Source organism: Megalops cyprinoides, chromosome 3 (assembly GCF_013368585.1).
Source record: "Megalops cyprinoides isolate fMegCyp1 chromosome 3, fMegCyp1.pri, whole genome shotgun sequence".
Classification (NCBI taxonomy): domain Eukaryota; kingdom Metazoa; phylum Chordata; class Actinopteri; order Elopiformes; family Megalopidae; genus Megalops; species Megalops cyprinoides.
In genome coordinates, this window is record NC_050585.1 from 7,777,952 (window position 1) to 7,795,526 (window position 17,575).

At 49.1% G+C, this 17,575-nt stretch overlaps 1 protein-coding gene across 2 annotated transcripts in view; it reads left to right on the top strand.

Annotated features, from left to right (window-relative positions):
• The window catches only part of LOC118775482 (breast carcinoma-amplified sequence 3-like), a 228,806-nt gene that overhangs the window by 47,806 nt on the left and 163,425 nt on the right, over positions 1–17,575 (top strand). For both annotated transcript variants that reach the window (XM_036525425.1, XM_036525426.1), the window contains exon 15: positions 4,274–4,538. In XM_036525425.1, the coding sequence (XP_036381318.1) occupies positions 4,274–4,538 (265 nt within the window). The remainder of the gene's footprint in view (positions 1–4,273; positions 4,539–17,575) is intronic.

The following is a 17,575-nucleotide window of genomic DNA, read 5'->3' on the forward strand; positions in this document are numbered from 1 at the left end:
AGGCAGGTAGGTGGACAGGCCAGATGCCCAGCAGATAATGGCAGCATGATAGCCAGCCAGGGTGGAGCAGGGGGCAGGCAGACTGCTGTGTGTCTCAGACCAAGCCAGTGATAAGAGGGAGCAGCCCCCAAGGCCCTGCTGGGCAGACAGGGCTTACCACACATCCTGACTGTCTGAGACGCGCACACACACACACACACACACACACACACCCCCCACACTCTCACAGCACACACACACCCACACACACACACACACACACACACACACACACACACACATACCACACTCTCACAGCATGCACACACACACACACACACACACACACACACACACACACACACGCACACACACATCACACTCTCTCACAGCACACACACACACACCACACACTCTCTCTCACAGCGCGCACACCCATACACACACACACACACACTCTCTCTCACAGCACACACACCACACACTCTCTCTCACAGCACATACACACACACCACACACACGCACACACACACACGCGCACACACATTCACACCACATATACACACACACACATATTTTATGCAGACCCGCAGACCACACACGCACACATTTTTACATGCAATATACACACATATGCGCACACAGCATGTAATATGCAAACACACGCATACGGGCACACACAGTATGCATGCTCAAAGACCAGACACACATTTTCTCACAATACACACAAAAACACACACATATATACATACTGTATACACACATATGTGCGCACAGCATGTAGTATACAAACACACATTCACACACACATACAACATATAAATACACACATGGCACTGTTACACAAGTAACTTAGTGCTCAGTGTTACTGAAGTAGAATTAAATATTTCACAGTAATGCTTAATACATGTGCTTAATAGCCCTGTATCAGCAGTCTGACTTACTGCTGGATTGCAAATGTGTACCAGGGAGGTTTATACCAGTATGGCTTGTTTTCACTCTGAAAGTCTGTATAACTGGTGTGTTTACACCACCCACGTTACTGCAATACTGTTGTGATGCTTATCTGATTATAAATATCCCAGTGGTATCCTAAAATGTGTACTTGTTAATGTTGAGAATGAGGTAAACGGTAAACTGTGTTGTTCACTAAATTGGGGTGTTTTTGCTTTTCATTGTGTCATGAACAATTGGTTTCCAAACACTGCTCTCATCGGGAAATCCTCCAATAATGTAAAGATATGTGTGTATATAGGAATGCATGATATGTGACATAGTATGCAAGACAATGTTACTAGAACTGCAGTAACCTTGGTGAGAAGGTCAGTCCCTTAGCAAGCATCAGACATAGCTATAAATGAAAAAAAGGCTTTGACTGTTAAAAAGAGGGGGTGGCGGTTATGTATCAACTGTCAATCAAGATTTACTAAATAGAGGGTAATGGTTTCATCACAGGGTCCTAAAGAGAGATGGCGCTAAAGATTATATTTAGTTATATAACCACCTGTATGTAGGTGGATGTGTATCTGTGTAGGTGAAAATATACTGTTCTGTCCATTGATTTTGCTGCTTTGTGGTCATATTAGTTTAGGTTCATCCATTAACAGCTCTTAATCTGCCAATTTTTTTTTTTTGTTTTTTTTTCTCTCTTCTGAAGTTGGCAACTTGTAAGGTTTTATTTGCCTTAGCAGAACTAATATTTATCCCCAGAGGTCTTGGACCCTTGCGTGTCTCGTTAGTGTCATGTTTGGACACTGTACACAGAGCTGCTGTCTGCCCCTGCATTTTGCTCCGCCCTGACTGACGCACACACACAAAACCCACGCACAAGTGTGTGCGTGTACCTCGCTGCATATCCACCCCCCCATCCCCCACGTATGGAACCCCCCACGTATGGAACCCCCCAAGTATGGTTGCCCTTTAAATGGCCTCGGTTTGTGGAAATAGCCTCCACATGCTGGATCCTGTAGCCCTCAGCCCTGGCAGGAGAGATGGTCAGGCCCAGACCCTCTGGAGTGGCTGATTAGAGGATGGAGGGGGAGGGGGGGGGGTCGGTCACACGTGTCCCCAAGAAGGTCACAGTTGAGCTAGTGCTTCTTGGAGCCTGGTCCCGCCTACCTTCACTAACAGGCCTCATTCAGCCAGCAGCTGTGAGTTTAAATGAACTAACGATGTGTGGGCCACCTCTAACTGCAGGGGGTACATTACGTGTAATGAGAAACACCTTCTGCATGCAGATTAGGTGGTCGGCTGAAAAATAATAATAATAATAATAATAAACTTTATTTATATAGCTTCACATCGAATGAACATAGAAACAGGGATAGAATGCCATAATTAATGTAAAACTGAAACACTGCTTTTGACCATGAGGCCTGTAAGTGTACATTCTCTCAGTCCAGATGACGGTTTTCACCGGCGAGTGCCCGATGCAGCTGGTAAAGCAGAGAGAGAGAGAGAGGGGGAGTGGGAGGGAGAGAGAGTGGGAGAGAAAGAGAAAGAAGAGGGTGGGCTGGCCGCCCAGGGGGCGAGCACCTCCACTTTACAACCCCTCCCGCACTTTACAACCTGCTATCCTTTCGGGTGTTATTATCCAACAGTGATTACTCCACAAAACACCTCCAGCACCATGGGGGAGGAGAGCAACCCGTGTAAAACATTACCCCCCCCCCCCCCCCCCCGCGCATGCCCCCCTGCCCCCCCAAGGCCCGCACGGCCAGGCAGGCGGCGAAGATCTCAGAACGAGATGAGCGGCGGTTAATTTGTTACTGACTAACGCCAGGTTTGCTGCCTGACCATGCGCTGGCTTTGATCTGGGCCGGCTAACAGCAAAGAGAGAGCCGGCGTTATCTGGAGCCGTACAAATAACACAAGTGATAATGGTGCTGGGCGGACGGCAGGGACCCTGGCTTATCTCGCTGGCTGGCTGAGTCCGCTTGTTCTGACTCACAAGCCGCTCTTATGAGTGACCTCAGCCTCTACCAGTAAATAAACTCTGTTGATAAGAGGGGCTGCCCGCAGGTCTGCATGGCTCTACATGTTTTAAACTGCAGTGCACTGACCAAAGGCGTCAGCCTCTTTCTTTTTTAACTCTTTAACGATGAAGGCCGAGTGACAAGTCGGCGTCTGCTGGGAGAAATAATAGTAAGCGAAATTAAAAAGGGTCTCTCTTTCGGAAGGTATTTGGAAGGTTCCGCGGGCTCTGATGAGCTCTTTAATAATGCCCACGCCTCTGTGAGCTCCTTTGAAGTCTTTTTTAAGAGATCACAAAACTTTGTGCCGAGTCTGTATATGTGATAAGGACCCAGATGCTTGAAATAAGTGCGAGCATCAAATGACATCACCTTTTCCCCCGCCCGGATTGCCCATCTGAACCCGGGGGGGGAATACATACCCTCGGTCTCTGTTGGGTCTGGCTTCATTTCTGCAAGCCATTACGTTCATCAGATGATTAAGTGATGAAAAAAAACCCTCAAGATTGTGACGCTTATTTTTCCTACACTGGCCCCTTATTTGATACAATGTACACTGAGTGCTCATTTACAGTGCCATCACAAAGGCCACATATGGAACCTGATATGAACTGATGGGGTGGAACAGGGGCATTGTCATGCCGTGCTTTTGGGATGCTGGTCACATGACCATTGTGAGTCTGAGCCCTGCGCCACCCTTGTCAACCCTGCTGCCCTGCTAGAGATCCCCAAGACAGACATCACCTCCATGGCCGGTAACAGAACACTAGAGGAATGTGAAGGGTGTGCGATTAATCGTCATTGGCTGTGCAATTATGCCTTCAGTTTCTGAGAGCGGCGGCGGCGGCGGCGGCGGAGAGCGCAGGTATGCGTCTGAGTCCGTCGGCGGGCGCGGCGTACGCAGTGACAGCCGAAGTGACCTCTATCGCCGTGGAAAAATGCGAGCGCTGTCCCGAAACGGGGCCCGATAATGGACGCTTTTATTCCCCCTTTGTCTCGGTCCGCATTTCTCGAATATTTGGGGAGATTTTATCTGCGGCGTTTGTTAGCCGAGTAGGCCGTCCCTTTCAGTGGCGCTTTGAAAAGGGCGTTGATACCGTGGCCCTGGTAGCCACTGCAAACAGCGGGTTTATCGCAGCCAAAGAAAGCTTCTGCTGGTGTCAGTCTGACATTTCTTTCAGTGAGGAACAATATTCAGGACAGTGGTTTAGTGTTTGTTTGCTGTGAGTGTCTAAATGAAAAGTTACTGGTGAGCCAGTGGTTGCGGCGAGTCCCTCTTTGTGACCCCTGTCCCCGCCGATCCCCGTGTCCCCTCTGTCCAGGTGCAGGACGTCTGCTTCAGCCACGACTGCCGCTGGGTGGTGATCAGCACGCTGCGCGGCACCTCGCACGTCTTTCCCATCAACCCCTACGGCGGGCCGCCGTGCGCCCGCACGCACATGTCTCCGCGCGTGGTGGACCGCGTCAGCCGCTTCCAGAAGAGCGCCGGGCTGGAGGAGATCGAGCAGGAGCTGAGCAGCAAGCCGGGGGGACGGTGCAGCCCTGTGCCCGGGCTGTCCAGCAGCCCCTCGGGCTCCCCGCTGCACGGTGAGTGCCCCGCCTGTGCTCGTCATTCATCACGCCTTACCTGTGCTCAGCGTCCCTCACGCCTCACCTGTGCTCAGCGTCCGTTACCTGTGTGCATTTCACTTGTGTGTGCTTGGCATTCATTACCTGTGCCCCATACATATCTTACTTCTGCTCAGTATCTATCACCTGTGTGTATCTTACCTGTGCTTAGTATCCATCACCTGTACCCCATAAACATCTCACATGTGCATGGTGTCCGTCACATGTGCATATCTTATCTGATCTTAGTGTCAGTCACCCAGTGCCCTGTACACACTATCCTTCACATCCCTTAGCAGAATCACTTCAGTTTTCATACCACCTGTGCCCTGTTCTAGTCTCTCCTGTCTTCAGTTCCTACACCTGTCCTTAGTACCCATCGCACCTGTAGTCAGGGCTCTTCACCTGTCAACCGCTTCCACAGCATTCTTCAGACACTGTATCTTTTAGCTTATCTGTTGTATTTATGTCTAAGCTGCAAACAGTCGTGCCCTTAAGGTTTCTCCGAAAGTCAATTTTTGACAATTTTTGACATATGCCTGTTAGCCTCTGCCAGAGAGCCTTTTGCACTTCATTTCAAAAGACCCATCTCAATCTCTTGGCATCAAGCATTAATAAACATTCAAGGACCGCCCTTAGATGTCCTTGAAGCGTCCCCCATCCCCCACTCCCCACCACTGTCGCCCAGACCTTGCACCCAGAACAGTTCTCTGACCTTCCTGTCACAGCATCCTGTCTGTTTGTCAAACAGTCCCTGGCCGTGGCCGCCTGGCACACTTTCCCCCTGCTCTCTGCCGCGAGAACCGCCGTCCCCTCTGACACTGTTTGCACACCTCCTCCCAGACCTCGCCGAAGTGCGGGAGCCCGCCCCGGCTTCCCCCCCGTTACAGGCCGCAAAGGCGAGGTGCGCAGAGAGCGGAGGGGTTGATTTTCAGATGTGCCGGAGTCGGGATCGGGTGCCTGCAGCGGGGATGCCGGGTCGTTGGTCATCCCGAGCGACGGCCCTCCTGTCTCCCCCCCCCCCCGTGCTTCCTGCCGAATATCCTACCTGCCTGCTCCTCGGCGTAACTCCCCACGCCCGCCCAGCAAAAAATAATGAATGGCCAGCGTTGCTGCCGCGTGTGAAGTAGGCCCCGGGATGACATCACTCCGCAGGAATGCGCTGCGTCCTGTGCAGGAGAGTTTTGGAGGGGAGAGTCTTGGAGGCGGCCATGAAAGTCGGCGTGAGGAGCCGGGCCATAAATCAGACTCCCTTTTCAAAGGAGCGGCATTAGGCCCACCTGTCAACAATTAGTCCCCTCGGCATTGCCTTACCCCGGGACCGAGGGGAGCGAGAGTAAGCCACGGCGCTGAAACTCACTGCTACCTGATCGTGCGCTGTGAGAGGAATCCCAACAGGATGGAGTAAAAATATTAACATGAATACAAATAAATATCAACGAAGAAATGATGATAGTAGCAGAAACCCTTTGTGATTTTGGGATTAGAACATGTAACACATGCAGATTTGCGCACTCCATTTCTCTATATGGGATTTGGCAGTGTTATTTGTCTGTGCTTTCTAACACACAGATACCTCCAATTCTTTTTATTCCAAAACATGCAGATTATCACCTTGCTGTTAATGTAATATACCTCTCGCATTCTGCACAATGACATTTGTTGACATTTTGCCGAGATTTTTTTCCCTTGCTGCACGAAATGAGCATAGATTCCAAAAACAAAGGGTGCTATTGGCACAGCCGTTGCATTGGATTAAAAGCTGGCTGTTTTTCCCCCAGGGGAGACCAAGTGGCATTGTGCTTTCATTAACCCCTCGGGCTCTAGAGGGGGGACTCCTTCCTCTCCTTCCTGCCCGAATCTCAGGGGTCCCGGCCGAGGTCCGAGCTCTGCTCCCTCTGTTAGACGCATCTATCCGTTTTATTGGCACGAAGTCCCTGCGCAAGACTCACTTTTTCCCCTGTCCCTTTTCTGGCCGAATAATAAGAAGGGTCGACTCTGTGTGCAAATACCGTGCAATTATCATTTTAGAGGGGCCTTCAGATAGTCACGCTTTAAGAGGCTGGCGGCCTGACAGGCGTGCTGTTGTAAAGGAGACACCCGTTCACCCGCCCGAAAGTGCAAGAGTGCAGATTTTACGCGCTGGGGTGAAATTCGCCGGCGATCTGCATAAACACAGCACGGGCATACATATATTCTCACGTCCCCCTGGCCGCCCCCTCGGAAAGGACGCGATGGCTCGGTAATTTAAACATTGTGTGCGCTTATTTATTTGTTCGCCTTTTTCCAAAATAAAACTTGACACTTCTCACAAATCACCAGCCAAAATGTGGGGTTCGCGTGAGTGTAGGTTCGAATGTAGAAAGGAAAAGGGGGGGGAAAAAAAGAGAGAGAGAGCGTAATTTGTGTTCCAGCTTTGGAGTTCAAACCCCATATAATTCCAGAAGTTGCCGAGCGTTTAAAGTAATTTTCCAGCGCTCTCGCAGGCACAGGGGCGGAGAAGCAGAGGGCCGGGGCCTGCTCTCATCCTCGCTTCCTGACCACTCCGTTACGATGCCGCCATTTCCGCGGGCCTTAGATTGGGCAGCGTCCTCAAACGGCACACGTACAAAAAAGCGGGAAGCACGGCGGGGGGCGGCTCCAGCCCGGCAGTCGTTGCCTATGGCAGCATGTTGATTTGGGTGAAGGAACGAGGAAAGTGCGTATCCTTTCAGAGCTGCCAGTGTCTCTAGAAACGGCAGACCTTTCTTTTGAGCGTAAGCTCCCCTCTGGCGCGATCGCGTTTAACAGACAATATCCGATGATTTTAAACAGCGTGGATGGATGCGAGTGCCACGCGGTGTGCAGACAAATCAACCTCCCTGTGTGCGTGCTGGCGTTTCCCATCTTTCTCGGGCTCCCCTAAACACGTGCTGCGGTGCCAGTCGAACCTGGCCTGTCAGAATGTATTCTCGAGATGACGGACACGATGTCTCTACTGCGTGAGCTGCGCTTAAACGAACGGTGAGCGTATTTCGGGCGCCATTTTCACGGCTTAATGCTTCCCGCAGCTCCTCGTTGTGGGCCAGCGTGTACGGTTTGCAAAAGCTTGTTAGGAGTGTTTTGGTAGCAACCGGTTAGGTTTGGCTGCCTGACAGTTGAAGAATCCTGGTATACGACCATCTGGACTAAGGGCCTCGGCGATGCTGCTTCTCCCTCTGAATGCTGTCTGTCAGGTTACATGGGGGGGAAACGCAGGAAACGCCTCATAATTCTGCGCAGCGGGTTATCACGGATACTCTGTCCTGACCACATATTTAGCTCCGGTGCTCCTTCCATCCTGAGTGTTGGAGGATCCAGCTGCTTCCAGTGCTGTCTGTCTTCCTTCACTGGCAGTGAAGGATCTGTCTTAGACACGGCTCCCCCAAAAATGTTCATAGTGAGCCACCTGATCACAAAAACTTGTAGCTACAACAGTGGCAGAACTTTGTGTGTGTGATACATACATACATTGCTCAGTCCGTCTATAAAAATAGCTGGCACTGTCGTTCTTTTCTGTGCACGAATAGGAGGAAAGGTTCTGTGCTGCAGAAATGTTTTGAAAATAGAGGGCAAAGAGGCGAGATGAGAAGGTTAATTGGACGCTGATGAAAAAAAGACTGCTTCCTGTGTGCTGCCAGAGCCCGGCGCAGAGGTTGCTCGGGCAGTTTGCCATTTTTCAGTCTCTTAGAAAGCCGTCTTTCGACTCTCCTTGGCTGGGGAGCAGAAATTAAGGCCAGCATTTGGACGGTGGCGAGGCTTGAAAGGTCCAGCCTTTTAATGACGAGGGGACCGCGCTGGACTCGGTCTCTCAGTGGCTCAAGCTGTTCAGAAGAGCTCTCTCGCGCTGCGCTCCGCAGAGCGGTCAGGGTTGGGACGAGGCGACGGACGTCTGTCCGGAGTGACGGATGGGTGTTTACTAGATGAGTCCTGCTGGACACGGGCCTCTGCGAGAGTATCAGTATCAGATCTGTCTCCTGTAGTCCTTCTGCCTGAAGGAGGGGGCTGTATACATGGCCAAATACAAACATGCTGTCTGAAACCATTACACATTGCGCAGAGGGGGCCCAAATGACTTACAGCCACCCTTTTTCTGAAGGATGGGATGACGATGACTGTTGCTCATACCACTACAAAAAACGATTACGGGACGAAATGTGTTTAGATGGTTGTTATTAATGCTCTCTTGTAATGGTTTAATGTGTAGCCAGGTTCTGTTCACAGTGCCTTTCTCACAAAACTCTGATCCATGAATCATTCTGCAAAGCGGTCTAAAAACTAAATATAGAGCCAAGGAAGACAATGCTGCAGTGGTCAATCTCCAGCCTGCAGAGCCAGGATGTAATCTGGCATGGTTTTACTCACTCTGTTATGGAGAGTCTGATTCAGTCGGGTTTGCTGCTAGAAGTGGCTTGCAGTCGTGTTCTGGGAATATTTTGTTCCTGACCATGAAGCCAAAGAAAGGGGCCCTTGCCATGTGCACTACCCGTGTCGTCCTCTGCGGGGCGCTGTTCTCTCAGATTTACTTGGCATGGGAAAGGCTGAAGCCGCTGTTGCTGTGTGCAGTCCTGTTTCCACTCCACTGAGATAGAGAAGAAAAGACTCGCAAAGCTTCAGTCGTGCCGCTAAGTTTGGTTTCGATATGAATCTAATCCAGCGAAAGGGCTGGAAATATGTTGTAATTTGTTCTGGGTTTTATGAATGGCCTCTTCTGAAGGCAGAATCTTTACATTCACAAGTTTTCTTTTTTTTTAAACACCAGCTATTTACTTAAACTCTATTTTACCATCCCACATAAGCAGCCCATTTTCCAAGGGGACCAAAATTAACATACCTGTGAAATCTACTTCTCTGCTATAAAAATGTTTTCCCTATTTTTTAAGAATGACTGGCAATACGAGATCTTGGTTTGTCGGCAAAGGAAAACACCGGGACAAATGGCAATAAAATTGCTGTTTCTTGTCCATCAAGGAGTCACTGAACCTATGAAAGAATGAACATATTTTGTACACTAAACGAGGTCACATTTCGAGAAATGTCTCACTGTTCCGAGGCCGCAATAGTCTGTGAAGTGAAGTGATCATAGACATGAGTGGTTATTAAAATACAGTAATTTCTTCATTTTTCATATGAATCCTTAGTCTTATTCCTTATTCTTAACCATAATCATAATCAGTTTAATCAGTGGAAAAAAGGTTGCCTTTCATTACGTATTAGTTACTTTGCAGAATGCAAAATCATGCTATCAATATGAAATACAGTGTGTGTGTATACATGTACATGTAATATGGAAATCTTTATGTTTCTCAAAAAATATATATTATTATGGTTGTGAATGTAAAACATAATTTTATATTTTGTTTTACATTCACAACTTATATTGTGAATTTATCATTTTATCAATTTATATTTTATGTTCTGAAAAGAAGTTTGTAGTGTATCCTGTTATTAAAGACAATACATTGGTATCATTAGTATCACAGCAGTGTCTCATAGTTACCCTGGCAATTTTTTATTAGTGACCCTCAGTGAAAAAATGTTTTGTATTTATTTTTCGACGCATTCACCAGAGCTCTGCAGGTCCCGGTGTTTTTCCACTAAATCGAAAAGCTGAGAGCGCGGCTCTCTGCCTCGGCTCGAGGTGGAGAGGACTGAATGAAGGAGATTTTGGAGGGCTGTGCCACTCTCTGGCGAGAGCTTTGTGCTGAAAACGCGTGCCCTTTGCATTACTGGTTTGCAGCGTACCAACCAGCGTACGTTATAATATGGAAACGCAGTTGTGTTGGCAGTCGGGAGCGATTTTATATAACTCTGTGTAAGTTGGTCCATATTAAATCAGATCCTTTATTGCGGGGATTTATTTTTTTTTTTAATAATGTCCGCTGGAATGCAGTTTACAGCACACAGTGGTTTTCCTGTATTTCCCTCTATCGGAATATTTACCCCCAGTCATGTGAAAGTTCGCTGATGTCTTTATCAGGCAGTGTGAGAGCCATGCACATGAAATATGTTGTCCTTTCCCACCGCGAGGAAAAGCGCTTTCTGACACTTCTCATGACCTGAGCGATGACCAAATCCGAGCAGCCTCTCCGCGGCAGGAGGGAGAGGGCTCGCTCCGTTTCCTTTCAGCGTTTACTCCCTGGAGTAATGTCACATCGTCATTGGCCTTTCTTCGCTTCTGTTTCCACAATTCCTCTCTCTCCCCCTCTCGCCATTTCACTCCTGTCTATGTAGATATGCAAATGACTGCAATTGGTTGAAAACCTGAATGTAATCTATTGGCAGGTAACAATGGGTAGTAATTTGCTGTACAAACACACGCTACAGTTAGATTTAAATTGGAGAGATTTATCAAGCTCTTTGTGGGTTGTTAGTGTTGTTTTATGAGCCGTCCTGCCCCCGTTTTGCATACGGGCCGTAATGAAATCTGTGCTGATGAAGTTAGCGCGCGCCATGTGAACTCAATAAAAAAACATGGCCTGGGTTGAGGTAGAGGAAGGAAGGCAGCACTGTACAGCTGTCTAGCCCGGCCATATGTTCTGTGTTTGTATGTGTGAGCGTGCGTGTACGTACATATAATCTTATCTCTTGAATTTTCAAAAGCTGTTTGGGGGCCGTCGGTGTTTGCGGCGGAGTTATGTCCTTTGTAGCGTTTCTGTGGGTAAGCTCCCGCCGGCTTGTGTGAGAGGCGCTGAGGTCCAGCTAGATCAGAAAGGGGTAAGGCTGTGCATCCAAAGAAGGGAAAATTCAGCAGCCTTTCTTTAGCCGAATCATGACCATCCCCACGCTGACAGACGACAACGGCCATCACCGCTCCGCTAAAACACCTCCCCGAGCAGGTGGATGGACAGCTCGCATGAAATGTGGCTCACTGCGTTGCTGTAATTTGATCAGATTTTCCCCAGCTGAGATGGACACTCTTTATCCAGTTGTTGATGCCGGTGAGGACGAGACTGGACGTGTGTGTCTTGCATGAATCATGGAGGTGACCACATTTTTATACTGTGCGCCCTGCGTGATTCGATTTAGGCCAGCCCGCTCTTGAAGTTGAGGCTGGTTGATTCAAATGAAACAGCTGGCGCTATTAGATGAAGAGCTTGAATTTAATAAACTGAGGAGCACTGGCGGGGCACTGCTCAGGAGGGACGGCACAAATTTTAATTACACGGGCGAATCCGTATGCCTGTTTGACCCCTGTTGCGAGGAGGCAGGTTTTCCCTGAAGTGGTGTGGCGTGCCCGGGGCCGGGGTAGAGCACTTTTTGTTTTGAGACATTCGATTCAGTTTGGTCGTAGGAGCGCCTGGTTTTTCGGTGGTCACATTAATTCGAGAGCCTGATGAGCCCGGCGTTTTTAACACATCGTGGGCTGGCACACGGGGCAAGGTTACACCGTGGAACAGGCACGGTCACGGACAGCCGTACGCGCTATCAGCAGTTTCTCATTAGATGAATCTGATGTCTGAACCAGACGGAAATGTCTGTATTCTATTACACTTCATTAAAGGAGGACACGTCCCTCTAGTAGAAAAGCTTTAGCCCATGAGTTATATAAATACAGATTTCTTCCTTCTTCCTCCTTTTCTTTGAAGTCCGCTTTGTATAAATGAAGACAATTTTAGTATCGGGGACGTGTTTAAACAGCTGCCGGGCTTCGTCAGGGACGTCCAGAGGTTTCGAGGATGTCTTCTGCGAATGATTAAAACAAGTTACACATGTCCCTGTGCATGACATTATGTGTACGCACCCTGTAGGTGTACGTCTGTCATCACTTTTTTTTTTCCCCGTCTTGTTCACAAAGCGCTGTTTGTTGTTTAACTTTTATGAAATGTTATTGTATGTGTTGTTCTATTGGGATGAGACTGAAGCCCGGTTGGTTATTTGCAGTGATGTTCTGAGAGAATGGCTGCGTGCTGGTTTCTCTTGTCCTCCCCCCGGCGTGTTTGGCAGAGGTTATCTCACACGCCGTGCGTTTCGGCCGGTTATTATCGAGACGCCCGTCCCGGTCCCCCCCGGTCTCCCAGACTCTCGGCCGGGGTCCACCAGGGGCTCCCCTCTCCCTCCCACGCCTCCGCCCTCGTGAGCCATCCGGCCGCAGTTTCCCAGCAGGACCCTCTCTCCGTTTCCGCTCCCTGTCCGGGGAGACCGCTCCCACCCTCTCCCCCCCCACCCCCCCCAAAGGCCGCCGCCTCTCTCCTCCTGCAAGCGCTCACGCGTGGCCGCTGCTCACGAAAAGCACGGTGGCGCCCCGCTCTCGCCGAATCCGACATTTGAGTCGCTCCCGTGAAGGCCATCTGGAACTCCGAGACTCACCGATTTATCCTGCAAATGAGAGTGATGTCACAGAACTGCTATAACGCTACTGGAAACATCTGATTGAAATTAAAAGCAGCCACCCCCCGCCACAGGTAGACTACCAGCTCAGCAAGCTAACTTCAGTTACATTTACATTCTGTTACAGCCAACCCCCCGTTGAAGGTAGACGCTCATTTCAGTCACATTTACATTCCATTCAGTTACAGCCAACCCCCCACCATCGTAGGCAGCCCACTAATAGGCTCTGCAGGCTGTTTCAGTTACGTGAGTGTGTTAGCGCTCCCGGCTGCCGGCTGGGTATCAGATTTGGCCCTGTGTGATCGGAATGCAGGCAGACGATGACACCCCTGCAGAAGGAAACGGCATGGCCGAAACGTGAAGTCCCCCCGAATTTTGAACTTTATTTTCCATGCTTCTTCAATGGTAACATTTTTGACATGACTTAAACGCTCAGTCTGGTTACCGCTTAGTCTTAAGTAAATTGACATTATCAGATTACGGCCTCTTGATCGGGGCCACATGTTGAAGCCATTGATTGTATCTCCGCGTGCATTCCTGTCCATAGGCTGACTGCTCGCTAACTGGATTTGCAGATGAGCAGAATGTTGTGAATAGTGTGACACGCTTGTAGCCCGTCTCACAGCCTAGTGTCTTTACGCTACCAAACAACATAGAGAGCGTATTAATTCTGGATTCCCCTTACGACATGGAGGAAATCTTCAGTTTCACTCCGTCACTGAGCTTGATGCCATTGGTAATACTTTCCTGATGTTTAAAAAAAAAAATTATTGGATGTAATTTCAGACATTTAAAGAAATATATTTTGACCTGGATTAGGGTAGTTATACCCCGTTTCAGCATGAAAAATGTTTTCTATGACTATAATTAATTATGATCTAGTGTCATGTCAAGACCGGCGTGTAGCAAGCAAGGAGTCCTCTTTTATGGAAGACATGAAATCCCTTTAATGAACAAATGGCTTATGATAATATGGCCCAAGAGAGAGCTCAGTGGAGCTGGGAGTAGGAGGACGCTTACCGGCACCCGTGGCAGAAAATAACGGCTTTACGTTGTGGCAAACTTCGGAAAACGGTGCGGGATTTCACTGCGCTGCTCGAAGCCTGTCTCTTTAAATGCAGGCATTCCCGCTCACTCGTGGTTTCAGAAAGCACTGGCCCTTTGCCATGTTCACATAGGCCGGCTTGACCCCACTCAGAGTCCGAAAATAGCGAGAGAGCAGATACTGCAAAAAAAAAAAAAAAGGAAAAATGAAGAAGGGGGGTGGGGGTGGGGGGGGGGGCGATCCGCACAGAGGAGCCCTGGCCTTGCTCTGCCGTTACCTGGGAGCCGCCGCTGATGTCTTTTCCACAAATGTCCGATTTCTTCAAAAAACAGTAAATCTCGCAAAGTTTATTTTCTTTGCAGCATCTGTGTTTTATAATGGTCCTTTTAATTTGTTTTCACTTTGTCCGCCGGGATTGCTTTTAGTCCGGCGCTCTCCGGACCCCGTCCCCCTCACTTTTTTCTGTTTTTTTTTTTCCCGTGGAAGTGAGTGTTTTAATAACGATGGCTCTGGGAATTCGCGCAAGCGGGCTTGACATGACGAGCGCTCTCCCCCGGAACAGCGGAGCGGCCATTGTTCCTCTCCTCTCCCTCTCCTCGCTCTGCCCCCCCGCCTCCACCCGCCCCCTTCCCACCACCTTAATCCCTGCCTCCTGTGCACTTCTCTCCCTTACCGCAACATGTCTGGGAAAACTTGGACCGGCAAGAAAGCCATGAATGGAAGAAACCCTATCTATCACAGTATCCTCTTTGTACGCCAGCCTCAGACAGATGCAGACTCTCTCCTGTCTCAAGGCCCGCAGTTATTTTCAGGTCTTTTCATTCAGCTCCAGCCTTCTCCAGCCTCTGCGTCGGTGTCTTTTTCTGTTTTTACTGCATTTTATTATCTTTGTAGAAACAATAATAAATGTCACCGTATGTGTGTTTTCAATTTAAACCCTTTGGTCACGGGCAAAGCAGGCAGTTGTTTTAAACCCCTGAAGGACATATTAACGCTGACTCCTTAGATTTACACAGAGCTTATTAATGAATGGGGGGAGAAAAAAGGAACGAAAGTCCAAAGAAGGGAGAAGAGATATAATTTGCAGGAATGCTGCGGGTGATTCGGAGGAGAGGGCAAGTGGGAGCCAATGAGCTTGAGCGGTGAGGTCAGGTGACGGCAGCGTGACGTCCCGTTCCCGGTGAATTTGCGTCGATGTATTTCCGTGTGTGTCACCCCACTACACCGTCAAACACGTCACGTGCAGGTCATTAAACAGATTATTAGGGGCTTTGACTGGTGTCATTTTTTACCTCAGCTGACATCCACCTTCGTATATCTCTGATATAATTTATTGAACTGATTATTATTTATTTATTTGGCGGGCACAGTACTCTAGTGGGATTCACAAGGCATTAATGCCAGGACACATATAGCACATGTTTATCATGCTTGATTTGTTTTTAAGCAGGTTGACAGAAGATGGGCTCTTTTATAACACTTCGATGACACGGTTGTCTCAGGTCAGCCTGAGCTACACGGCAGGGCACTTAACATTCTGGGTTTGCCGGTGAGAGGCGTATCTCTGGCATCGCCCGGACGGAGACAGGCCTGGGATCAGCGCGGGTGCGAGGGGGTTAAGGCGGCGCGCTGGGAGAGTGAAGTGTCCTCTCGGAAAGATGCTAAATTCATTAAGATTTTTTCCTCCCTCCCGTCTTACGCTCAGCGCGTCTGAAGCACCATTATGGCTTTTCAGTCTGCTTCCTGTTCAGATTCCTCTTCCTCTCTGTTCCTCGTTCGCACAAAAGGGCTCTGCGCTGGGGGTGTGGTGCTTTTCAAACGCGAAGGGCCCTCTCCAGGCCCGGCTCAGGGGTTTAGGTAAGGTCCCCGCTGAATGAGTCTGGTTATAGAGGGGCATAAGTCCTAAATGACCTCTCTTTGATTCATCACAAAGCAGGCATTTCACAGTATTACCGAAACACAGGGAAAGCGGTTAATGATCTAAACCCCTCCAAACCATTGGTGCATGTCCGCCCCGAGTGCTTTGATTCCCACATAAACAGAGCCCTCTCTTTCATTGTGATCTCTTTCTCTTTTTTTTTCTGGGTTGTTGTTTGTCGTTTTCTTTGTGGGTTTTTCTTTTCCCTTTTCGGTTTGTGGCCGTTGCCTTTTACCCCTATTTATGCAACAAAAGGGAAAGGAAAATGCACACTGAGACAATTGAGTCTGTTTCTCAAAGCCTCTGGAAGAGGGGGGGAAAAAAGGACTTGAACTCCCATTCGTCAAGAGGGACCTTGTCTTTACCAAATTATGTGTGTAATTTTGGACATGGCATGAAATCCTAAAGAGCATAATTGAAGTATGTCTTAACAGATATCTGTTTTCGTTTTAAAAGGCAGTAATTAGTGTAGGTAAAACCCTCGCTGATTAGGCATCTCAATGGCAGCCCGGTTCTGGTTTTTCCTTCTCAAGGCAGAACCAAGGTCTCCTTCAAATTGATTCACTTTGTCTCAGCTTAGATATTGAGCAAATGCAGAAAAAGAGAGCTCGTATTTATTTCTTTGCTATTCCGGGGTCAGAATTGTGAATGTTGAATTCATTCTCCAGATAGGTCTGCGGGCTTGTTTATTTCCTAAAAATCTGTTTGGCGAAATCATGCTGAGGTCTGAGCTGGGCGAACTCCTCGGACCGTTGCGCAGATCTTAAAACGGCTCAGCGGCACCCGAAAATGGCAGGTGTCTGCGCCAATCGAGGAGCGGAGGCCTGAGCTCCGGCCGTTCGCTGGAAAGGCTCTGTAATCGTACCTGCGCGAGGAACTGCTGCCCCTGATTATCCTGACAATGACTATTAACTTCCACCTTCACCTTGTATGCGGGGATTGGTAGTGCCAGCTGGTTGTACAACATGTCAGTTTGATGTGAGGGGGAGAGGGGGAGAGGCGCGCGGAAGGCTGCCTGACCCTGGCAGCGGAGCGAACCCCGCGCTCATGATCAGCTCCACATGTGCTGCACGCTCGGTCCGTGTCTCTGTCCCTCTCGCTCTCTCTCCCCCCCTCCTCGGGTTCTGCGCCTCACGGAGCTCCCCCCTTGGATACCCTCGGCGGTTGTCTGTTTTTTGGCGTCGCCCCCGGTGAAATTTGTTTTACGTAAATTGCAGTTCCGTGGTTTGCGGGGCGGGGCGGGGTGAAGCCGGGCTGAAGGCAGTCGGGAGCGTCCAGCGAGGGTGATTGACACGCCAAGGCACTGGCGTACTTTGTAGTGCTTCATCTTGAAGCTCCACTGGTCTGGGACCTGTACATCAGGGAGAATCACCATATAACCCCCACTGGGAGAGGAGGCTGAGGATGACCCCAGGTCAGGGGTAGGACGCCGCACCATTTTAAACCAGTGCTCCAGCCACAAGCACCAGTGCCCTTTCCCTGTGTTACATTGATTTTAAACGTTTCACAAATGCAGAGTAATGACCTCTGGCAGCCCTCCCGCAGAGAATTACCCTGAAAGTTGAAGTAAAAGCACAATGAAACTAAAGTTCGCACAGGACCTCTTTGTAAAGGCCGCGCAGATCATGTGTAGACCGTTTCCCCTCGATCCCATTAAGCCCTGCTCATATAAAATGTATTTCATGTTCTGCTGTCTTATTTTAT